At 36.0% G+C, this 26,980-nt stretch overlaps 1 protein-coding gene across 2 annotated transcripts in view; it reads right to left on the reverse strand.

Annotated features, from left to right (window-relative positions):
* The window catches only part of ZFAND3 (zinc finger AN1-type containing 3), a 336,221-nt gene that overhangs the window by 199,457 nt on the left and 109,784 nt on the right, over window positions 1–26,980 (reverse strand). Inside the window, exon 2 of one of the 2 annotated variants that reach the window (XM_036869698.1) lies at window positions 16,429–16,469. The exons of the other annotated variant lie outside the window; for it this stretch is intronic. Within the exon in view, the coding sequence (XP_036725593.1) occupies window positions 16,429–16,469 (41 nt within the window). The remainder of the gene's footprint in view (window positions 1–16,428; window positions 16,470–26,980) is intronic. 2 annotated transcript variants of the gene reach the window in all.

The following is a 26,980-nucleotide window of genomic DNA, read 5'->3' on the forward strand; positions in this document are numbered from 1 at the left end:
AACAGAAAAATCCACATTTATAGTCAGATATATCAATGCTTATCTCTCAATAACTGATAAAACAAGTAGGCAAAAAAGACATAGTAGACTTGAACAAACACCATCAACCAACTTGACGTGACATTTATAGAACACACCACCCAACAACAGCAGAACGCACATTCTTCTCAAGCACACATGACACATTTACCAAGACATGATATATTGAGCCAAAGAACAAGTCGCAATAAAGTATTAAAATAACTGAATTCACACAAAATATATTTTCTGAAGACAAGAGAATTAAAATAGAAATAACATTAAAATATCTGGGAAATACCCAGGGAAGGAAAAAAGAAAGAAAAGGAAATACTATAGTACACCAAAATGTCCCACAGGTCATAATACTTTATATACCCATAATAACAAATACTAAAGAATTATTTAACCACAAGTTGCACTATAAACATATCTGGAGTGGAAGGGGATAGGAGAGTATGGTGTAAGAAAGCACACATTTTACACATCATAACAAAAAGTAAAAAATGTCTAAAAGTGATAAATCAAAAAGTAGCAATATATGTATATTAATCATAAATACAGAGAGTATAAATTTAGAAGAAACAGAAGAACTGAAAGTAGCTAGCTGCTTCTGGGGAAAACTGGAGGGAGTAGGGACGTGTGGGGCATTTTGTTACATGTAATATTTTGACTATTTAAACTATGGGCATGTAGTACTTTGACAAAATAAATACTTTTATCAATAAAAGAGATTTCATCTACATCATCATCTCATTTGATTCCTAGTGAAGGACGTATAATGACCTCCATTTGACAAATGAGTTAACTGATACTGCAGTTAAGTAGCTTGCCCAAAATCAAAGCCACCATACTTTCTTTGATAAGTATATATAGGACACTTATCTGGCATCACTTACACATAATTAAAGGAAGGAAAAAACATAAATTGTTTTCAGTTCTCATTTTTATTTCTGTAAATACTTTTAGTTTTTATTCTCCTCTACTGAAGATTACTAGTTTATTGGTTGCAAAGAACAAGAAGGAATATTCACAATTAACCTCCTGTTAATAATGGATTTTTAAAAGAAACTGGAACAAAGATTGATTCTTGGCAAATATGGAGAGCAACATTATACTCAAAATCCAAGATTAAACACTTCTTTTAATCATTATTTTTAATTGTGGTAAAATACACATAACATCAAATTTACCATCTCAACCATTTTAAGTGACAGTTCAGTGGCATTTTGTACATTCATCTCTAGAACTTCCCATCCTTCCCTCCCCCAGTCCCTGGCAACCACCATTCCTCTTCCTGTCTCTGAGAATTTGACCACTCTAGGTACCTCATCTAAGTGGAATCAAAGTTATTTGTCCTTTTGTGACTGGCTTGTTTCACTTGGCACAATGTCCTCAAAGTTCATCCATGTTACAGCAAAACTTTTTAAAACTAGTTTCCAAAGCAGTAAAAACCAATTTCTTTGATAATGCTGTGACAAATTAAAGCACCAGTGAATTTAAGAGATACTAGTTAAGAAAAAGTGTTTCCCTCTCCTTCAACCATGATCCAGGCACAAAAGAATAAAAAGAGTAAGTCACAACTTTAAACTACCAAGAAAGGGTTTGTTGGTACTTTATAATGTGCCTGAAGGAAGGGAAAAACCCAGTTCTGTCTTTGAAAAATCCAAACAATTACTTTTCCTCTAAGGTTGTGCACTTTTATGTTGTACAGCAAAGGTCTACAAGAAAGAGTTTCTGTAAATTCACAGTCTTTGTTTTCCATATTAAGGGTGAGGCCACACAAAGACAAAAGTGCTATGTTAGGTGGTCACAAAATACTGAGTCATGGTAAATATCTTATAAATCAGAAGCGAAATAGCCTCCATTCAGTCATACAGAGCACAAGTAGAAAATACATAAAATCTGACCTTTACAATATACTTTGAAAAGGTTCCCTTGGTTGCAGTTTTTAAAAAAAACAAGCTTGTTGTGTGCCTTTCCATTCCCCTCCATTCTGTCACTCTTTCTCTACCCTGAATACCCTGCATTTATTTCCATCTAAAACTCACACAGAGGTCCCAGACAGCCTTTCAATGGAGGCACTCAACAGACAAAGGACACCAGCCCTTTGAGATATCAAAAACACCACTCTGATATTGGGGTGCGATGGTTCTCTGAATTTTGATATATGATGCAACTAGAGTCACCCACAGAATTTTAACAAGGACTGATAACCAGTAATGCCTCAAGTGTCCAGGTGTGACAAGCACTTAACCAAGAGCTGTGCTTTTCACAGGCTCAAAAATATTAACACCAAAAAAAAAAAGCTTGCTTAAAACAAAGTCAGATATTTTATATGACAACTAGACATTTTTAAAAAGTCTTTTATGCAAGACATTCATTTTTGTTTTATAAAGATTATATCATCTGGCATATCCAAAGATAAGTGATTACCACTGCTAACTAATATAAGACTATGTCAATGATGTTTCAACACAAAATTTCCCACTGTCCAAAATTATCTGCTTCATTGCTATTTTTCTAGATACTATGCAGTTTCCCCCAACACCTCAAAAGACAAAAGTATTAAGTATCCAGCACTGCCATTACCTAAGTTCTTTTTTTTTTTTTCTCTAAGTATTTTATTTATCATTGAAGAAAACACAGCAGCAAGTTCTGTGTTGGCTTCAATAAGACCAAATAGTTAATCTTTAACATAGCTACTACACTCCAAAACTGAAGTCAACACAGTCATTACTACAAATTACTTGGTGAAAGAATCTATCCTGAAGAGAAAGGAAATTACGAAAACCAATTTAAACAATTCCTCCAAACCACACATTTATAAATATTGTCATATTTAAAATGCTTGAAAGGCATGAATTCTCCATAAATGGAAAAGCGGTTTGCTATTGGCAACAGAAAAAACTCAGCAACAGTTTACCAAATGCTTTAAAATTTAAAAGCTGTATCTGTTTTGGATTCACACTTTAGCAGTATTCTTTTCATTACAATAATAACTGCAAATTGGTTTATATTCACCTTCTCTCAAGTAAAATCTACCGAAAATTCCTCTGTATCCGGTGTGTGTAATGTTTACTGCACTTACAGTAAACCTAAAAACTTTCTAAATTTAGTAAATAGTAAATACCTCAAAATACCTAGAGGTATGTCTCAACCGCTAGTGGTGTGAGAATTGTTTCAGCTCTCTGCTTTAGCGTCTTCAAATACATTTTCTATCAGAGAATCTTACTTCATTCCAAATTAATACCAGGTATTTCAAAATCAAAAGAAAAAAGATCAGTTCTATACCAAGATACAGGTGTTACTGAATACCTGACGAATTCCCATTTTAAATTTATTTTTTAGTTTTTCTTTTTTGTAAACAAATGATTGATGAAACAATGCAACACCTCAAATTCCAAAAAAATGGCATGGTTTTCCAACCTTCTGTGGATAGGGTGCATGATCAACCTATTACATAGGATTAATACAAGTTCATGCTTTTTGTGTTATGGTGAGACATTAAATTGCCACAAAAGCTATAAGTGACACCATCTCTATTTGACACCCACCATATGTCAAAACACAATACACCTCACTCATCCCAAAAGAAAACTGAATTCATTGCTTTTGACTTTCCTTTCAATGAAGACAAATTTCGGCCTGCAGGAAGCATACAAAGATTTTTCTCTTTTCTTCTTTAGGTTCCTCCTCTGGCAGGACCTTTTAAGAATTTTAAGAGAAGAATTTTGTCTGCTTTGTGATATCTCATAAAGCCAGACCACTTGACAGAAGAACATCATAAAAAGATCTATTCCCAGAGAGCATATATATCTTAATATATATCTTAGGACATGAAACACTTTATCTTAAGTTGGGGGGTGGGGGGGAATATATATATATATATATATATATATATATATATATATATATATATATATAAAATAAAGACTTGTCAAGTTCAGGGGGGTTTAAAGTACTAATGATGTAGAAAACATTTTTAGGACATTTTAGTGATTCTTTAGTTGCTATATGGGATACATCTCATTTATAATGCAAGCCTCACATTAAGAAAAATTTTAAGATTAAAAAAATTGTAATAAATGTAACACAAAGTTGTCAACTGTATCTACTCTACCGAACAATAAATAAGCTTAAGTAACTTTGCAAAACAATCAGGAAATGAATTAATAGATGGTAAACAGAAAAACGCATATAATCCCTTACAAATACTCACAAATGTTATAGATTTCTTTCTGGTCCCATCTTCAAGGTTACTAACAGAGCACAGTTACAATGTTAGAAGAAAGGAAATGGAGTTTGAAAGATACACATAACAAGATGAAAAAACAAGCCACTTTTTACCCCCACCACTTCTGTTTACTTTGAAACTCATTAGTTCAATAGACATTTGGAATAAGGACCAGTGTTTTAGAAAGACTAAGATTTCTTCCAAATATTCCATGATCCCCATTTTCTAATACCACTTGATTAATGGAGATTTAACACTTCTAGATGTCCTAAAAACAATGTTATAAAACACTTATGACATATACTGAGTAATGGAATGGGCAGAGAAGAAATGAACAATCTAGCTTTCAGTTGCCATTAGAAGTCTAGGACCTGTGTTAAAAGTATTTTTAAGAGTAACTTTTCCTGAGGTTAATAGCTACTGGATCTTAAACCATATTAGTCAAAGAAAACACCATTGTCATCTTATGCAAAGCTGGCAAATTCAGTGATTTCTGAAGATGCTGAATATTTTAAAAGTTATCTGTCTTGGCCTGTTAGTTCAGCCACAGCTTAGAACAGTGCTAAGGCAGCAGCAGCAGGTTTAAGCCTTAATTATCTTTACTCAGAAAACTGTTCAAACTTAAAATATTATCACTCTGGGTGTTAATCTTCAAAAATGGAGTGTGGGGCCTTTAATAATTCTGTTATAATGACTTTCTCTTAAAACTATCAGTAGGGCTTTCAAGACTTTAGGACAGTGTTAGAAATGTATAGGTTTAGTTTAGTTTAGTCCAATTAAACTAGCTTCCTCCAGTACAGAGCTCATTTTTCCAGAAATAATTTTTTTCAACAGGGTATACCTATATACTTTTTAATTGAATTATTCCATAGAAATATATTCCTCTTGTTCTCTCTTGCTTGTATATGTTAATAAATGTTAAAATGTTGTCTAAACCCGTTACCAGTCTTTATATGTACAACTTTCCCCTTGGTGTTTATATTTCCAAGCTTTTGATAAAGTTCTATTTTTTCCTTCAAATCAAGTCCTATGGAAAACAGAAAAAAAACAAGCACCTTCATTGCTTTCCTTGTGCCAATGTTGAATTCTAGAGTTTATGTGATATATCAGCTGAAAACAGAACTCTATTCTTTTCAGTGTAGATATAAATACAATATTTGAATCAACTTACAAAAAGGGGTCTCCCTATGGAGTGAGTTAGTAAACTGTCAGCCTATAAAGGTCTATTCAAAGACATTTGTGCTTTAAATATTTGATGAAAGTGCTTCTAAAATTCCAAATAGTCTTAAGTCACTGATAGCTCAAAATTCTATTATCACCTAAAAATAAAGTAACATTCATACACTACAGCAAAATCTTACATTTTCCTCATAATTTTCAAGTATCTTTTGGGGGGGGGGGTTCTCTATTACATTGAAAACTTGGCTTGATATATTAGAAAAATAAAGAGGTGAATATAGCTACAGTTTCATACACCCTCACCTTCCTAAACATGAATAATTCAAAACTTGGAAACCGCAGCAGAATTTAGTCTGCAGAAATTTAAAGGATTTTGCTAACATGTCTTGATCATGAAGAAAAAAAGTGGATTTGAAATGACAAACTTTTAAATTTATTCCGTCCATAAGGAAATTTACAAAACTATTTTTTATGAAGGTAAATATTTACCTTTCTTTCCCCCCCAAAAAGTGCTGAACTTTAGTAATGGCTCTTCTTTGTGAGTCAAAGAGTTAAAACCATCTCTTTTACTCCCAAATGAGTGTCAGTCCCACTCAGAGGTGCCATGTTTTATTTAGAACATACTCTTTCTCAGTAACCACTTTGTTCTAATTGGCCAGGCAAAGCCAGGTCCCTAAAGCACACAGCTCGTTACATTCAGTTTGGATTACAAAAACACACAATGAAACAAACTGCCCTGAAATGTACAAATTAACCGTGCAGGAGTATGGGACAGGGAGGTGGAATTAGATTGTAATAGGGAACAAAATCCACAGGGAGGCTGGGGAACAAATCACTAGTGTCTCAATAAACTATACAAGGTTTCCAAATGAGCAAATACACAAGGCAGAGGACAGGCTTTTCCATAACTCAACCAAATTGCTTAAATATGGATACAACAAAACAAGACTTTTTTCCAACGCTATTATGCATACATGAGAAAATGGGAATACCAACAAGAAGGTTTAACAAATGAAACCTGCAGCTTGCACTGTCTAAATATGAAACTCATCTTTGCCTTCACACTGACAATGTGCAAAACAGCCCTGCAATTAAATCACACCTCCAAACATTTTTGAAAAAATCTTCTGAGAAGCAAAACACAGAAGACTAAATTAGAAATAGTGCATCACTATGCAGTGCAGAGAGCAAGGTTAATGAGCTAAAAGTTATACGAACAAGAACAAGAAAGATATTAAGAAATGAAGATCTCACCACCAAAACAGAAAATGCATCAGACAAACAACACTCCCCCCATCACACATGCACACCTTTTCCCAAATTAGCCACTATGTGACGCTTCCAGCACTGTTTCTCTGATTTTCCCGTGATATCTAAAGACAAACTGCAACTGTACTAAATAAAAGAGAACAAGAAAAGTGTGTAACCCTAATCTACACACAAATGCAAAACAATGCCACTGCTACATCTTTGCAGGGTGTTTACAGTACAACCCCATCTACACCAGCTACCTTCACTCCTGACAACATCAAATAGTGGTAGAAGACTGGGACTGGTGTGTAAACACCTAAAATCAAATTTCAGTTCTCTGCTTTAAAATTTAATCTTGGGAACATTATTTAATCCATCTGAGCTGCAGTTTCTTTACCTGTAATATGGAGATAACAAAATCGCCAAAGTTGTGAGAATCAAATGGGATAATATTGTACAAAACGGCTTTATAATATAAAAGGACTGCAAAAATCTTACTTATTATTGCAATTACTTCATTTCAGGATTCTACTGCCTTTTTAAAAACATAGATATAATTGTCCAGGTACTTCCTCCATCTTATTTTACAAACAGTAATTCTTATTCCATTACTATTTTAAGTATCCTTTTTTTGGCATTCACTTTTAACATTATGCACCCTTGTTGTTTTTCTCCAAACCGGAAGTCTTGGGTTAAGGTATTTTTTCTTCTCTGTAGCCAATATTTAGTCTAAAAAGTAAATTAAGAAATTTAAAACTTTGGTAATAGTTAAAACTATTAGCATACACTCAGTTCTACTTTACACACTAAGACCCAGCTGAGCAGTTGGGGTTTTTAAATGACATAAAATTTTGTATCATTAAAGATCATATTTTAGCTATACGTTAATGGCCTATCATTTTTCCCACCACCTCTTCTGCGCACTAAGAATTAAGTGTAAGGGGGTTATAACCAAGAAAAGTATAAAAAAGCAACCTTATCATAACCCTCTAAATCAAGCACAAAGGAAACAGCCAGATTAAAAACTACTCTAGGGACTTCCCTGGTGGCACAGTGGTTAAGAATCCGCCTGTCAACGCAACGGACACGGGTTCGATCCCTGGTCCGGGAAGAGCCCACATGCTGTGGAGCAAGTAAGCCCGTGCTCCACAGTTACTGAGCCTGCGCTCTAGAGCCCGCGTGCCACAACTACTGAAACCCATGCGCCTAGAGCCCATGCTCTACAACAAGAGAAGCCACCGCAATGAGAAGCACACACACCGCAACGAAGAGCAGCCCCCTCTCGCCGCAACTAGAGAAAAACCCATGCACAGCAACGAAGACCCAACGCAGCCAAAAAAAAAAAAAATACTCTAAGTACCTGTAGCGTGGTGGAGTCAAGACCAGTGAAGCACAAAAAAAGCCTCATGTTGCTTTCCTGAGTCTACTTGATAGCTATCCATTTTCCCACCAAACCTAAAAGGAAGCCCATAAAACTAAGTGATCGTTTTGATTTAGGTTGCATTAGACTGAGAACATGAAACATTAGCATTGAACTCGTCACTTCTCATGTCGTAGAGGGCTGACTTTATTACATGAAAAGGGGCCAACCACATCTAACCTAAGCAGGTCTCAGGACTAGGGATCTCCAAGCCTCTTTCACAGAGGAACACCCTCAGTTTAAAATTTGAGCACATACCTCTCACATGTCTTTTTGTTTTAAAAATAGTTATATACTCCTGAAGTGGATTAAATGGTGTGCCCCCTCACAAAACCACCCCCTCCCCCCAAAAAAGTCCACCTGGAACCTGTGAATGTAATCTTATTTGGAAAAAGGATCTTTGCAAATATAACTAAGGATTTTGACATAAGATCACCCTACATGAGGGTGGGCCCTAAACCCAATGACACTCATCCTTAGACAAGACAGAGACACACAGGAGAGAAAGGCATGTGAAAATAAAAGTAGACTGGAGTAATGTGTCTTCAAGCCAAGGAATGCCAAGGATTGCTGGCAGAAACCAAAAGCTAGGAGAGACATGGAATGGATTCTCTCTCAGACCCTTCAGAAGGAACCAACCCTGCTTGCTGATATCTTGATTTCAGACTTCTGGCCTCCAGAACTCTGAGAGGATAAACTTCCGTTGTCTTAAGCCATCAAATTTGTGGTAATTTGTTATGGCAACTCCGGGAAACTAACAGCAATAAGATTATATACATTATAAAAACCAACAATTTTTAAAGAATGACAAAAGTAAGTATTAGTAGAAATTCTAACATCTTCTCTTTATGCCTCAATGGACAATCCTGTGCACCGTTACAGAGACCACAGCTTTAGACCAATATGTGGGCAGAAATAAAGCCAAATAACAGAGCCAAACTATCTTAAAAGACTCAATGACTATTAAATTTCTTCCACTTAAGAATGAATGACACACGGTCACAATTTTTCTACTTAAGGCCTAAAAAAGGTTGCCTTTCTGCTACTTAAAGCACTGAGCATTTTGTTTCCCATTAGAAATGCAGCAATTATTTTTGACATAATTTCCATAACAACATCATCTTCAACACACTGCTTCATTTATCCTGACTAGCATAATAATTAACCACACAATTTAAGAATGCTTATTAGTAAGACAGCAAAGTGCTATAGACTAAGAGGTCAGAAAGGGCTGCCAGAGTTCAGCTTTGCTAATCAGTTAAGGACCTGCTGCCTCTGAGTTGCTTTCATTTCAGAACAAGGAAGCTATACCACAAAGAACAGGGTTTCTAAGACAGAAACAGTCTCAACATATTCAAGCAAGTGTTAAAAAAAAAAAAAAAATAGAGAAAACATGAGGTTATTAAAACTGTAGTATAAAAACAGTAGTTGAAAACTATTTATATGTCCATCAAACAGAGGACTAGATAAACTGGAGCATGTATAATGAAGGTGACCAATAATTTATCAACCAAACTGGGACACTGAGGCGGAGTACAAAGGGATGTTATTAATTTCACTGATATAAAAAGCATAAACTAAGACTGTTCGGGTAAATTAATACATTTGTTATAATAGAATATTAAAATAGTTAACATGAACTACAGCAACATGTGTCAACATAATTAGTTTCTTCTGTTTTTAAATTTTATTTATTTTATTATTTATTTGGTTGCGCTGGCTCTTAGTTGCAGCAGGCAGGCTCCTCAGTTGCGGTTCGCGGGCTCCTTAGTTGTGGCACGTGAACTCATAGTTGTGGCATGCATGTGTGATCTAGTTTCCTGACCAGGGATCGAACCCAGGCCCCCTGCATTGGGAGCGCGGAGTCTTAACCACTGCGCACCAGGAAGTCCCAACATGATTAGTTTCTAAAAGCATTATTTAAAAAAATACAAGTTTATAGAATAAGTACTGTAACAAACCACTTATACATATTAAAAACAGAATCATACACTGTTTATATAAATACCTATTCATAGTAAAAAGTATAAATATAAAGATAAGAAAGATAATGATTATCTCCGAGGTAGAAAGAGGGTGACTGGGGTAAAAGAAACCTATAAGATTTTAGTTCCCTTTTAAAATACGTTATAAAGCAAAAAAAAAAAAAAAAACGACAAAACGTTCGTTAATTCTGGGTTGGCTTGTGGACGTTTATTATACTACTTACTATAATATTTTGAATTTACAGACACCGACACCAGACACCCGCCCACCCATGGACATAAAATGGTTCAGAGAATCTGATAAGCTGAACTGTCACTTTTTAACAAATACATGACAATGTGTGTTATACCTGAGTAATCTTTCTTGGACTTTTCGGCTTTAAAGAAATCAGAGAGTATACAACAGTAATGAAGTTATTAACAGAATTACAAAGACATAAATACCCTATTCAAATGCTTCATTTTAAGAGCCGCAGCTGCCTTTCTTCTGGGAAAAAGTGATTTGAATAATCAAGGTATGACAAGCATACAGATTCTACTATACTGCCCAAACCTCACCATGCCATAAAATGACTCATTGGAGTGGGTGCTTTGTTTTACACTATTTTACTAATGGATATGGGGTTCCCACAATTTCTACAAGGAAACATGCATTACAAGAAGCGCTTAAAATTTTCAGATTCACTCTGTTCCTCTTACTGCAGATCCTCAAAATTCAGCTCTAACCTGTAATTCTTCCCTTTCAAAAGTGACTAGAATCAGGCCACTTCTAGTCCAAACTTCTAACAGGAAATGGAAGCAGAAAGGAAACTAGAGTGTAACTCCAAAGCAGTAAGAGTTCCAGGTTCATGAGGAAACATTTTAGTTTACTTGTTATGAAATGGGAATGTTGCCCTGTTCTGGAAATTACCATGAAACTCAAGTCACCTCAAGGAAAAATGTTTGCATTTGGCTTACCATTCCATCTTATGCCCACCATTGCTGTATCACTTACCCTGGATGTCAACATTGAGATTCCCTATGCTGCTAGCTACAGCCAACTTTATTTTGCTCATTCCAGAATGAAACTAATCACTTCTGGAGTCTGTCACACATATGTAGAATGCACTTTACTTTTTAAAAATTTATAATGTTTACAATTAATTAATAATAAAAGTCTCAACATACAAAATCAAAATTAATTAAAATCCCCCCAAATACTCCTACTCTGAGACTACCAAAATTAAATTTTTCACGTACCTTCACCCAGCTTTATTCCATGCAACTATATACATATAATGTGTTGTCTAACTAAAAACAATATACAACACGTACTTCAATCAGCATTTAATTAATGTCCCTATGTTATTTATCAGCATTTAATTAATGTCCCTACGTTATCTTCAAAAGGGAAAAAAATCCCAAACAACCTAATGGCATGTTAAGAGTATAAATTACAAAAGTCTATTATTCAATAATCACTTTGGATTTATATAGAAGATTAAACAGCAATGAACAAGCTTGGTAATTTTCAGATTGGACACAAAGTATGCAGCAATGAGGAAAATGAAATCTTGCTTTAATACTATTTCGATCCCTTAAAGCCTCTCGAAAGTCCATTTTAAGTTTAAAACAATAAGATAATATCAAGAAATAATAAAAATGAAGATGAAATTACTATACAAAATTAATAATTTTCTCGAGCTGACAAAGGCTAGTAACAGAAATATATTCATTTATAAACATATTTCTCTCCAATGTTAAATATCAGAACCCAACATCTAAGATTACTCATTTGAATGGGTACCTGAAAAGATTCCTACAAAACCAAGTACACAGTTAGCTCTAGAGTCATTACTAGAATATGCTTCCTACATGACATGTATCATTTTCTTTATTTACTGCAATATTCTTCACCACTAACAAGGCATAAGGTACAACTAACCATGAAACAAAGGTAAGCTTGCTTAACTATCTTTCCATTAAGAAATACACATATTTTGAAAAGTTACACTGAAACTAATTTTCAGAAAAATAACCATTAGCTTCTAATTTAAGAGATGTTTTATCTGCTTTAATTAATCTTCAACTGACAAGAGACCCCTCACACTTCAGTTCTTCTAGTCTTATTCTTGTCTTTGTATAAATCGACATAGTAATGCATTAAAAGTATTCCTTTTTAAAGGAAACATTCTGTAAAAGGTTAAAAAAAAAAAAAACCTTCTTGCACTGTGAATAATCATCCCTCCCTTATTTTTCCAATTTTATGTGAATCATGGAAGAGCAAGTTTCCTAAAAGTTAGGCTTAAATGGAACAGTATGTTCAGATCATGTCTATAGTTTAAAAAGAAATTGCTTAATTTGATTTCTCAATGAAATACTTCTGTCAGTCAATAAATAACAGACATTTTAGTGTCTGTTTTTTATAGAAATTGCTGAAAATTATTAAAAACCATATACATACAGTCTAAAAGTCCACAAGACCAAACTGATTCTTTTTACACTGAGCACTTGTTAAGTTTGTCTTCTGATAAGCATCTGTCATCAGTGCTACTCAAAGAATCTTCCATCACTTGGGACCTATCTTCAAGCTCACTCCCTTATAAAGTATAAAATATGGTCTATGGATTATAGCTACTTCTTAGTGACCAGACTCCTCTGTCCCCCACAGCAAGCATTTCCAAGGGTGGTAGAGATAATGCCACATTGCTAGAGGTGTTACTTCAGTCAGTTCTTTAAAATTTCTGCCTTCCCCACCTTGTGGTCATCCTGTTTGATGTTTCTGTCATACATACTTTTATTTAGCAAACCCATTCTGTGAAAAGCACTGCTTTATGATAGCTGGGCTTCAATACAGTAGTACAGGAGGTTGTTGTGAATTTGGTACTAAATGTCCCTAAATATCCAGACCGGTTGGTATCTAAAACTCACAAATTCAAAAATTGGGTTTGCACTCAAACAGAAAATAATACCCCAGGCATTTCTATGGCCGTAAGAGGCAAGACCACCCTTTAGATGCTATGGTTGACCTTGCATATATCTTAAACACAGCTGTAGGCAATCGGGATTAGTTCATGCTTTCACACAGAAAATCGTATAATCCAAATTAGTCAATAGCTCAGAATGAACAAAGATCAAAAGAAATCAGTTGGTTAACACCTTGCCTAAAGACAGAAAGGAAATATGCCCTATTCTGCAAAGAAAATGAGATCTCAAGTAACTCAATGGCTTTCCAATGAATTTCTGCAATTTGGTGGTTTTAAACTTTTTAAACCATACTCCACAGTAATATATATTTACATCACAACCCATTACATATATAAATGAAAATAACGTGTAACTCAAACAAAAGGTTTACAAACAATACTTATCCTTAGTATCTGTGACGCATTCAGACTGTTTTCTATTGTAATCAATTTTTAATTGTGGATCATGACCCACTAAATTGATTTCTCTACCCACTAATGAATCACAATACCCACAGTTTGCAAAACTGCATTAAAAAGTAGTGTTTCGACCAGTAAGTGTTTATATCACCCTAATATAACTATTAGTACCATGTCATGAAATTTTGTTCCTTTCTATCATAGATATATAGATATTTACTGATTCTTTTAGTAAAGTCATACGAAAAACAATATGAAATGTTTAATGAAAAACAGAATAGCATGACAGGTAGAATATTATAAAGGGGGTAGAAAAGCCAAAACTAGACAAGACTTTAAACATGTTTTTACTCATTTCATTCAATTTCATGTAAACAAGTTATGACAAACTCACTTTTCCACCACACAGTTTTAAAAAGGAATCCTGAAAAATCTCTTTAACCTAATGGTACACAATAGCTATTTTTAAAGTAATTTTTCCACCTTTTAAAGTACATTGTACACTTTATGATACACTTTAAAAGACTATTTAAAATCACAGTGGCTTTGGCCAAAGTAATCTTCATGTTGTCTTTCACATCTCATGCCTCTGCTACAATGCACTTCTATATTCTCCCTATCTTCATAGAGAAACAAAATACACAAATGTATCTTTAAAGTTCAATGATCTTTTTTCTCTTGAATTTCAAAAAGAACACCAAATGCTGCTTCAGCAAGCAGGACGTTATTTACAAGTCATTCCTTTCAACTGATGTTGGGGAAATCAGGAGTGTGGGGGCAAAGATAAAGAAGAAAGGAGAGAGTATTTTCTTTACACACTTGAAAATATCCTCTTAATATTTTTAAAAGCAAAAATAACTAAGCTGTGTAAAGAGTCAATGGACACAGACCACCAGAGATACAATAAATAATGATAACCATAGAAAATAAAACTGTAACAAGTCCAAAGAAATGCAAAGACCATGGCTGAACTACCTTCGCTGATACTTTTTTAAACTTTATATTTATTTAGGGACATGAGGCAGTTCTTTGAGTATCTGATGTGAGCCACCTGACTCACAGGTGCCTGGCGTCTCCCACAGCCACGCTCTACTGAATTATCAGGGGGAACTAGTTCTACGTGGAGACAGACACACAACATACATTTTCTCTCATTGCTACTTCATCTTTACTACACATACATATAAACTCTCATCAGTGAGGAAGCATTTCTTCATATCTGTAATTGTAGATATGCAAAGTAAGAAAAGCACAATACATTCACTTAACATGGCAGAGATTCTGTTAAAAGTTGGATAAAAACCAAACTTACCAGTACTTTTTCTTTTAAAAACCTAAAGTATCTGACAAATTCCAGACCTTTAACAGATACAAACTGCCAGCTTCCCCAACCCTCCCAACTCCATCCAACCTATCTCCTAGTTTTGGCATAAATATAAAGGTCTAAAGCTTACACTATGATCATTTCCTTGTCCAAATAGCACAATGAATAGAAGATGAAAACTGACAAAGATTCTCTCCTTGACCAAATTCCAGCCAGGCTCCTCTGAGCCCTCTTCTCAACCAGGCCTCAACCTTGACCTATAAAAACTACCGACTCCCAACACAAATGATTTCATACACTCATATCCCCCCACATTAACAGATTTAAACAACCACTAACACAGTTTTCAAACAGCTTAAGGCCCCTTCCCTAGGGTGATCCTAGTCCCTTTTAAAGTGCCTGTCTGAGAAAGCTCAAAGCTGCCAAAAGAATTTAAGATTTGTTCCAACAAACAGCTGACTATAGGCCCCTGACTACCCTATCTTAGAGCATTTACTAAAAACAGTTTAAAATTGTGAACCCTTCCTCTGTCCCTTTGAGATGTATGTGTATCTCCTACAACTCAATCACTCAGGAGTGTCTTTCTCAAGGACATGAAAGCCATTCCTTTAAATGTAATCATCAGGAAGAACAGGGCCTCAATCTCTGTCTCTGTAGGAGGATAAAATCCTAACTTTCCTAACGTCAATAATTGTCAACTAACAGACACTGCCAGTCTCATTTACAATAACCAATCCTTTGTAATTTTTCTACTCCCCTGATTATACTGAGCCAAGCCAGCAACCCCTCCCCTACTCCTTCATTCTCCCTTTAAAATGTCCATTTCTCTCTGCACAAGTCCCCTCTCTTCCCTACTGCAGTGGTATATTACTGATTAAAATCTGTCCTTACCGCTTTAACTTGTGTCCAGGTTTGTCTTAGACAAAACAATAAAGTAATAAAAAGTAATAAAGAATGAAACTTAAACATATCCCAATTAGCAAGACTTAGTTATTTTACATAAGATCATTAGATGTGAAGTTCTTTAAAAAAAAAAAACACCTGAAGGTTTTAACTTCATGAGTCATAATTCAAGGAGTCAACCAATCAGCATTTAGGGGGTGGAAAAGGCCCTTGGCAAACATCAAGCCTAAGCCCTTCATGTTACAAATGATGAATCTAATGCCCAAAGAGATTAAGTGACTTACCCAAGGTGATTTCATTGAGGGATTGGATTAGAAAGCCTAATTCAGCATTATTCTCTTCCTGACTCCAACATGAAAATATTCTTTCTCTTGTATTCTCATTGGTAAAAGCAACATTCACCATTAATCATTCAAATCAAGATCAGAAATGAACATATATATTTTACCCTGCTACAACACGAGTGTTTACAATTCCACTATATGCCAACAACTGTAAACTGAGGAAAGTTTGTTTGGTACAAGTACACACAAGATTTCATTTCACTCAGGGAAGACTGTTTCAACAGTCCTTAGCAAGTATATGAAGCAACTTAGTGACGAGAAACTGCTTTCACACACAAGCAAATAAAACCCCATGCATAAACCCAAAAAAGGGTAGACAGTCTTAAAATAATTTAGACAGTCTTAAAAACAACCAAAAGAAGAAAATTAAAAATAAACTTAAAACCCTTTTTCTGCACTTACCAGCAAAGCATTTGGAACAGAGGTTCATAGTCTTGCTGGACCTGGGGCAAAAAGAAAGAAAGAAAAGAAAGAAGAGCTAAAAATTCAGTTATCACTCTAATCAAAACATAAAGATGTTTGAAACATAGGCAAAGAATTTCCTGGCCAGGCAACTGACCTAATAAACTAATGAGACGTCCGTCCCTAACCAGCTAGCCACCCTCCCCCACAACAAAACAAAAACAAAACAACAAAAATAAAATGCTTTTTTGTTTGTTATCTGTGAGTTAGTCAATGCTTTATTTTTTGTGACTAGCAGCTTATATGGGGCAAGTTCAGGAATACTGTAATATGCCCAGAAGATAACAGAGGAGTGAATTTATCCCACATGATTGCCACATTCCCTCTGTTTACATTAGAACATACACCACAGACTCATCACTAAAAAAAGGGAAAATTTTGTCTGTAAAGAGGTAAAACTTGCTCTTTATTTACACACTCAATTACCTCTATAACATTACTTGACCTTTTGTCCTCTTTCCCCTCATTCTAGCCCAATTTCAGATCCTGGTCATATTATGACCTTGCCATTTAAAATTCTTTCTTCAGATGTTCCCAATCAAATTATTTTTCATGTCCTTTCATCTGTTAATAATAACTACAATTCACTGAGTACTAACCTGGATGGGCACTTAACATACATTATCTTATTAATCTTCCCAACATCCCTGAGACTGGGCATTACCAGATTGCTTTGTTTCTAAAATACACCGTTTAAAAAAATCACATAAACATTTCTACAACCAGGAAATATCATACCACTGGCTACAAGTGATGAATAATTTTATGAGGAAATGTTTCCACCACCTCCTTCCAAGGTGTTATTAAATTGAGTGGTCTTCGAAATCAAGGACATAGTCATCCCCATTTAACAGGTGAGCAGCTTGCCCATGGTCACACAGCTGGGGAACTAACTGCAGAGGTATGTGACCTAAGGTCTGAGCTAACTCCAAAGGCCACCCTAACTACAAAAGCCTCCTAGAATACTCTTTGAGTAAACTGACCTATCTACAGCATCATTCCTCAGCAACTCCCCTCCCAACATCTGAGTCTTCCCAGAGCCACTCCGACACATGGAATATGGCAACAATCTTCTGCCCTCCACAGTAAATTTAACAATTAATGAAAGCCTCCCTCGGGAAGTATTCCCTGATGACTATGATTGTCTTCCAATGTACTGGGACCCAAGATCTAACTGTCAGTAATTGTCATAGGGTGATAAAATGAGGAGGGGGGGTGGGAGAGGAGGCAGGAAGGGATCACTAGTTCTCTTTCCCAAAAGAGATGCTATGTTAACAGGTGGATCTTTCTTTAGGACTCTGCTTAATATAAAGACATCAAAGGCAGTAAGGAAATTTAAGTATCAACAAAGTGAATAAAAATGAAAAAAACAAAGAGATGTATTAACAGTGGCATCTAACATTTATTACAAGCCTACCACGTGGTAAGCATAATAGCACATGCCTTCGACCCCATTTTACCAATGAGGAAACTGAGTCTCCAAGAGGGTATATAACTTGCCAAAGTTACAGAACTAGTAAGTAGATGAACCTGGTCTAATTCCTAAGCCTGTGTTCTTTTCACCATGCCAAACTAGGGCCTCTGCCTCAATACAGAAGTTGAGATGAACACACTCTGGTGGTTTGGGAGAATGGTCCCACAACCAAGATTTAATCTATGGTCATCAAGGCAGCTCCTGGAAAAAGTAAAGCCTTTAATCTGGAGGAAGCACAACTACTGCCCGACCCTCCAAATACACATATATATATATACACACAGGGAAGCGACCCAAGGCTGCCAGTCATTTCAGTTCCAACTCAAGGAAGAACTGGGGATGAAGGAATTCCTTTGTTGCTAGAACTGCCCCCAGGGAGGAAGGCCTCTTCCTGATGTGGTCGCTATCTCTTGCCCATGCAGTGCCACAGAGAGCCAGAGATAACTTGTTTATCCTCCGCTGCTCCCCATGATCCAGCAGGAATCATGGAAAGCCTGCAGAGAATTACTGAGGGCAGCTGAGCACCAAGTGTGCCAGTTTTAACATCTGTGTTTCACAAAGCTGGTAAGAAAAAACGGCAAAATACAATAGCAATTTTTTCGACTTGCCATTATCTCTCTTCAGATGGTTGATGTATTTTAAATGCCTGCTATACCTATATATTACCTAGATGACATCTATTCTACTTTCTGAGTAAGAACTTTTCAGCAACACAGTTATCAATCAGGTTACAAAAGAAATAATACAGATACTGATATTATTAATCAAAACAGAGATGTCATCTAAAATCTGAAAGAACCAGATTTTGGATATAGAAGTAATAGCTACTGGTAATGCCAACTTGGATCACATATGTCAGCAACACTGAACGTGAAAAAATGGCAAAGGCTTCTGAGAACTTTGCTCCTTTCTCATGTTCAACATGTAAAACTTGAAGCTAACCACAGGCATACAACCACCAAAAAACGCAGTGTGATCAACTTGCACAGTCGTGGGGTAGACTAAACAGAGTTCTCTATGTGGCTGCAAGCATGAAAGGTAGATATGATCCTCTTATGTCTCCAATGCTCCAGAGAAAGTGCTCTTATTGAGATATCCAATGGCTACCATGTTTCTAAAACCAAGGTTTAGTAGGTTGAATAATGGCTGCCCAAAAATATCAAATCCTAATCCCTGAAATTTGCAATTCCTGGAATTTATCTTATTTGGGGAAAAGGTCTTTGCAGAAAAATTAAGCTAAAGATTTTGAGCTTACTCTGTATTATCAAGGTGGGCCCTAAATGGCATTACAAGTGTTTTTGTGAGAGGAAAAGAAAGTTTGGAAAGACACAGAGAGAAGGCGATGTGAAAATGGAGGTAGAGACTACAGGAATGTGGTCACAAACCCAGAAATACTGGAGCAGCCACTGGAAGTAGAAAGAGGCAAGGAACAGATTCTTCCCTAAAGCCCCCTGGAGGGAAGGCAGTTCTGCCAGATTTGGGGCTTCTAGGCTCCAGAAACTTAAGAGAATATATTTCTGTTGTTTTAAGCCATCAAATTTGTGGTAATTTGCAGCCCCAGAAAACTGATACACAGGGTTATGACCCTGATCTCATCCTACTCCCTCTCTCAGCACCATTCAACTAGATCCGTCCTTGAAACTCTCTACTTTTGCCTTGTCACTCAGGTCCCAGATCAAATCTACCCCTACCCTCCACCCCATTTTCCTCCCACATAACAGCTCCCTCTTAGCCACCTTTGCTGGCTCCTCCTCCACTGTCAAGGCCTTATAATTGGAGGTCCCAGGACTTGGGTCCTCATTATCCCTACTTCCAACTTAGTGATATCACACAGTCCCATGGCTTTAAATACTATATCTATACACTAAAGACTGACAAATGTTTACCTTCATCCCAAACCTCTTCACCTTGCTCCAAACTCATACATCTAACTGTCTACGTGACATCTTTACATGCAGCTCAGTCACAACATTTCAAACTAGAACATTCAATATTCCCCAAAACCCACTGACCCATTTTGTCCACCTTTATAAATAGCAAACAGCTTCCTCCAAGTTGCTCAAGTCAATATCCAAAACACCAACCTTGATTTCCCTCTTTCCTGCAGTCTCTCATACACAGTACTGAGCAAGATCCATTGGCTCTATTTTCAAATAGACCTATATCTATCTACTTCTCTCCTTTGCCAATGCTTCTACTCTGGCCACCATGCTCTTATGTAGGCCACTGTAAATGACATTTTATTGGTCTTCCCACTCCCATACTTGACTCTTGACAACGATTTTCCACATTTCAGCCAGAGTAATCTTTTTTTTTTTTAAGTTAAATCATGCTATTTTCTTTCTTAATGACAATTTCCTGTTGCATTTATATTTTAGTTTTTTTTCTTTTTTTGGCTGCATTGGGTCTTCATTGCTGTACTCGAGCTTTCTCTAGCTGCAGCGAGAGGGGATTACTCTTCATTGCAGTGTGCAGGCTTCTCATTGTGGTGGCTTTTCTTGTTGCAGAGCACGGGCTCTAGGCGCGGAGGCTTCAGTAGTTGTGGTTCGCAGGCTCTAGAGTGCAGGCTCAGTAGTTGTGGCACATGGGCTTGTTGCTCCCCGGCATGTGGGATCTTCCTGGACAAGGGCTCAAACCTGTGTCCCCTGCATTGGCAGGCAGATTCTTAACCAATGCGCCGCCAGGGAAGTCCTCCTATTGCACTTAGTATGAAATTCAAACTTGTTAACTAAAGCCTTAAGTCCCCTCATGATCTGTCTTTTGCTTCTCTCACGCACCACACTTCAACTATACTCACCTTTTTATCTGTTTCTAGAACGCACTGCAGAGCTCTTGCCCATGCTGTTCCCTCTACTCTTAAATCACTGTAGGACTGGCTCTTTCTTGTCACTCAGGTCCTAGTTCGAACCTCCTCAGTAGGTTTCACCTGACCACCCAGTTTAAATCACTCATCTTCCTGTTCACAACACCTTATTCTTTGATACCTGACCACTGGCCTGTTTGCTTGTTGACTATCCTTCAACACCAGAATGTAAGTATCATAAGAGCAAATACCCTCTTGGACCCTCATTTGGTACTTAACAGGCACCCGATAAATACTTGTTAAGTGAAGAAATGAATCCTCTCTTGAAGGCATGAACCATGAAAATTCTAAGTAAATTTTTAATATATATTTTGTAAAGGTCATTCAAACACCTCCTAGAAGACAGGGCATCCACAATTCCTGTAGCTGTCAGCCTGTCATCTCTCAGGAGCTCTGTCACACTGTAATGCTTATAAATGGTAGATAATGCCACCCTGTGTACCTGGCCATGATTTGTCACTCAGGAGATAATAGATGGCAGACACTTTCAGAATTTTCTTTCCCATGGAGTTGCAAAGAATCCAGCTTAAATTTTTTTCTTCTTTCAATAAATAATGTTTAGTGATATTTTGTGGGGTTTTTTAAAAATATTTATTTATTTATTTATGGCTGTGTTGGGTCTTCGTTTCTGTGCGAGGGCTTTCTCTAGTTGTGGCAAGTGGGGACCACTCTTCATCGCAGTGCGCGGGCCTCTCACTATCGCGGCCTCTCTTGTTGCGGAGCACAGGCTCCAGACACGCAGGCTCAGTAATTGTGGCTCACGGGCCCAGCCGCTCCGCGGCATGTGGGATCTTCCCAGACCAGGGCTCAAACCCATGTCCCCTGCATTGGCAGGCAGACTCTCAACCACTGCGCCACCAGGGAAGCCCTATTTTGTGGTTTTGAAAATACATGTCCCTTGTACAAAATTTAGAAAAAGAACAGAAGCATTTAAGCAAAAGCCAAAGATCACTCATAATCCTTCCTCCAAACATAAGAATTGTTAACATTCTGAAATAATGCCTTTTTATCTTTATGGATATATGTAATAAGAATGTATTACATTAACAGTACTGGTAAAGTTGTGTGGTATGTTCACATGTATGCTTTATAACACATACACGTTGCATGTTTTCTTTTGTATATATCAAATAATTCACCAAAAATACATAATAAAAATATGTAAATTTCATTTTTCATTTTATATTTATGTTTAGTGATATTTCCCATATCATTAAATATTCTCCAAAAATATTCTTGTTGCTCTGTAATAGTCCATTACATACTAACACTACAGTCACTCTCTTACTGTTGAATGTTTAATCTTTTCCCCAGATTTTTTCTATTATAAATACTGCTATAATGAGCATTTTTGGACATAAGTCTTTGGCCATAGATCTTTGGCTGGATAACTTTCTTTAAAACTGACTCTGAAAAGGAGAATTACTGAGATGAAAAAGTATGATTTGGTAAATACTGCCAAATTACTTCCCAGATGAGTTCTACCAATTTACACTCTCATCAAAAGCATCTGAAAGTACTTTTTTTTCAATACACTCCCATCAACATTAAGTAAATAATTAATTTCAAATCTTTGTTTAATGGGAGAAATGGTTATCCTGCTTTAATCATGTGTTTTCTTCTGAAATTAAAAAAAATTCTAATTCTGAAGGATATTAATTTTTTAAACGAAAAATAAATTAATCTTCCAGCTAGTTTGTCTCAAGGAATTAAAAGAACATTCCTAATTTCTGAGAATGCTAAAAACATTTTATTTACAGCATTTTCTTGACATTCATACAACACTACTAACTCTCACCACTTCGAAAAACGCATACATGCCAGGTCCCCCCCCCGGCAAATATTTTAATACAAATATGGAAATAGAAAACAACCTTGTCACCATATCAGTGAGGAAGAAACTGAGGCACAAAAAAAATAAAGAAGAGTCAAAAGTAAAAACAAAAGTATCAGTACATAACTATGCCAAGCCATTCCAGCCATTCCACCCTAAATTTCTCTAGGTAAGGCATGGATCATAACATTTTTAAAAACCTAGACTACATAGGGATTTCCTTCTTAATGAAGAAAACCAATCTGTAAAAACCAACGAGTCACACTTCCTAATTCAATCTCCTTTAATAATCCAGAGGAAGGAGAGGGGAGCTGGGCAGGGATGCGCGTATACATGCAAAGGAAGAGAAAGAATAAAGAAACCACAATGCCTCCTCCACTCTAAAAACCATTCCAGTCACCTTAGAAGTAAGATTAGATGATTAAAGACTAGTAACAATCCGCGTGCCACCTCATACACGTTAAGCCAGAAAGTCTTAACTTCCTACAACAGCTAGAAAGCAGCAAACAACTCTACTAAATTGTCACTCTTTGCTAACCCCAGGCAAACAAGAAAAAGGCCAGTTCAAACAGATGACATCCTAGCAGGCAATGACAAAGGAGGCTTTCAACAGTGCATCCAGCCTGTCTGAATTGTTATACATCACTCTAAATCATTCAGACAATATCTGCCAAGTTTTCTTTTTAAGGGAATATTACAAAGGAAAAGATGGAGTTGTTATTAGGGGGATTAGTTGCTAGAATGTAAGCAATATGGGTCATGCTACTTTAAAAGCTAATTTCACTGTAATAATTTAGATTCCAGGTAGGGTACTGTAATGAGCCGTGTCTTAACATTTTATACCCAAATTCAAGGACAGGAAGGACATTAGCATACACCTCTGGTTTTCTGTGTTTTAAGTCCCTGCACTAAAAAGATATACAGATGTAAAACAAGTCACATTATCATCTGTGGCCCTGCACACATTACTAAAAGGTTAGCCCAGCACTACCTAACGATTAAAACAAGATGAGGCATGGCCATCAATAAACTGATAAAAAGAAGAATAAATATTAAAACGCAAATCCTTTGTAGAATTGCAGGAGAAAAAAATACAATGAACTGAATAAAAATGGCAAATAATTTTTCCACATAAGAGAAACTTAATGACCCTATCGATTCTAACACATATTGTATACAGTGGCTGCAGCTGTCTTACCATATATGCCCAAACATAAGAAAAGCTTTTCTTCCCTAAAATTATCCTTCAAGAAGCAGGAATTGCTTTACAATTAAATCCTTACTTTTGAAGTAGGCACCAATAATTTTATATTAAATACAAACAGGGGAGAAAGAAAAAAAAAGAAAAAGCTTCCCAAAAACCTTGAAGTGAAAACTCCAAGCGAGCAGTCATGCCCAGGGGAATGGCATTTGGGATTCCAAAAGAGTAAGACCCTGCCAATGGAATCGAACTCCCAGGGACGTCCACCCAGTCAGATTCTGTGAAAGGGGCAAGACAGTGAAGTTCTCATCTCTGGGCATAGACAGGGAAGTTCTCATCTCTGGGCATAAACAACTGAAGTCTGGAAAAACATCACACAACACTAGCGCTGGATGCTTTGTCAAAGTTATTACACCAAACAATTTTCAAAAGGGAGTAAAATACAGATTTAAACACAGATTAAATACTTATTCCTGGCATGTGATGTCACAATTACAAGAGGTAGCTGCCACCTGAAAAAGGCCTCTGAAGATCATTTAGAAAGAAATGCAATAAAAAACCTTGGAAAGTTAGGAAGATCACAAATAACATCAAAATGATGGCAATTCTCCGAATGTTATATGAATGAATTCTTGTGGCTTCAGATAAAACTTACAGAGAGCAACATTTACAGATTTTTTAAATGCTCTATATCTCAAACAACTTGTAAGGAAATAAATAACTGAAAAATTGGGCCAATACCTTTAAATGTGGTTTCAGTAAATAAATACTAAAGACATTCATGGCTATGAAGATGTGGAGCATTCAAATAAATGTTTCATAAAATGACTGTGGGAAAGTAATATTTTTAAATGTGTATTAGGAATAAATTCAAATACATGTAATTTGATAGTATAACCTATTCTTAAATAAGCATGTGCAATTACTACTGGGGTAAACTGAGAGAAGAATATAGGAGATCTCTCTGTATTATTCTTTTTTTACAATTGCATGTAAATCTAAATTATCTCAAAATGAAAAAGTTAAAGAAAAGATATTTTAAATATATATATGCAATTATTACAATTAACTATTTAACATTTTAATTATTTCGTCTACACCCCTAAAAATTTCTATATTTATGTTGACCAAAACACTTCTTTTTCTTATTGAGAAGATGGAGAAATGCCTTATATCTGGATCTCTTCATTTTCAAATATGCGTAATATTTTAGGAAATTCAAACCCTGTATTAGAGGAAAATAATGCTCAGCAGAATTCACTTTTGTAGTAGAGAAAATAGCAGGGGAAAAAAGAAGACTAAGCTCACTGCTGTCCAGTTACCTAAAGAAACTGCATACGAGTTGATTATTAAACTTCTCCCTTAAGTTATTCCTATCCATTTTATTAGAAGTTTTTTAGAACTGTACATCAAAGGAGTGTACTTTCTGGAGTGATGCAAATGCTCTGTATCTTGATCTGGTGGTGACTACATAAGTGTATATATTTGTCGAAATTCACTATATTATACACATAAGATTGTGAATTTTACTGTATATAAATTACAGCTCAATAAAGTATTATTGGTACGAAAAACAATTTTTAAAATTCTACACCACATTAGGTACTATTACTGGTTCATTACAAAAGGAATTCTTTGTGTTGCTCTGAAAACAATACACAGAAGATTTCCCAACCATTTGATATAGGAACAAATACCTGAGAATTAAATTGAGAACAGAAAATTTGAGAGAGAACAGTGAGGTATTCCCTGTCCTTATTTTTCTCCTGGCTAGCCATGGAGCTGCTGCAAATAGGTGAGGGTTAGGAGACACTACATTTATGGAAGTCAGAGTGTTTTCACCTGAATAGTGATCAAAATAATTAACTGGCTATGAAACTTCCATAATGGGTTAATAATTATACAGAAGAACCACGTCTTCTAAGAAAAAATACCGAGCCTTGCATTTTCCATCATCTTTGCAACCATCATTACATAAAAACTACTGAAGAATTATATATGTACCTGTCCTACCCAAGTGACAAATACTTCTGCTTCATCCTGGTGAAGTGTGCATTTATCTACTCTTATTAATTTAGGCTTGCAAACAGAGGCACTCACTTATCCATATTTAAAGAAAATCAGATCAAATACAGGGTAATTTTAATAAAAGATGAAAAGTAAACCTAACACATTATTATTAGATCTTTCTTTGCCAGAAAATGAGACATAAACCTGGGAGATGATAGTTACAAGGGTTCAAGCTGCAAGGTTAAACAGGCTAACACAGGTACTGTACAGCTAAGAAAGAAAAGCATAAGGTGCTTCTAACAGCTGGAAAACATCCAGGTAAAAAGACATCTACAAGATGTAACATTTCAGTTCATGTCATTCAGTTAAGACTCAGGTACCAAAAGAGTATCCACTAAATATGGAGGAAGAGAAAGTAATATCCAGCAATATACAAACACAAAAAATTTTTAATGTGCAGTTACTGTCACTGACATCAAAAAAATGTCTTTTGTACTTCAAAAGCACCTTTCATTTTGTTCAAATTCTAAACATTTCATTTATTACATCAGTCTACCAGGATATTCTTGGGGTGGGGTGAGTGGGGGTTGGGGTAGGTGAAAGGGTTGGGATCACACCTACCATGAATCTAGATGAGAAATGGATGAAAGGTGACAGCAGAAGAGAAAATGCTCTCCTTATTCCCAGTCCAATGCTCATTGAAAAGGAAAAAAGTTCAAAGTTTACAATTTCCATTTCCTGACTATTTTAGTCATTCACCACAAAATACAAGATTGCCTAAAGTCTGCAAAAGAAAATTCTCCATGTAATCAACCTGAGCAGTTATAACCCCCAGCAGAAAAAGAGAAAGAGCTAGAAGGAAACTCAAGAGTACATCTTTTCTGTCTCTGCCTCAATAAGACAAAGTATCCCTGTTCTATGACCACAAGAGATTCCACTGCTTCTTTGTGTGTCATGTTTCACTGCCTCCCAAACCTCAAAATCATTAATATCTAATGTCTTACTTTATAACCTTCCTACTATTGTAAATGCCTTAATAATCTTGTCATCAGAATAAAAACACAGGCTGCCACAGGGGTAAGTGGTAAGAACAGTGACCTGAGAGGAAAG

Source organism: Balaenoptera musculus, chromosome 11 (genome assembly GCF_009873245.2).
Source record: "Balaenoptera musculus isolate JJ_BM4_2016_0621 chromosome 11, mBalMus1.pri.v3, whole genome shotgun sequence".
NCBI classification, from domain to species: Eukaryota; Metazoa; Chordata; class Mammalia; order Artiodactyla; family Balaenopteridae; genus Balaenoptera; species Balaenoptera musculus.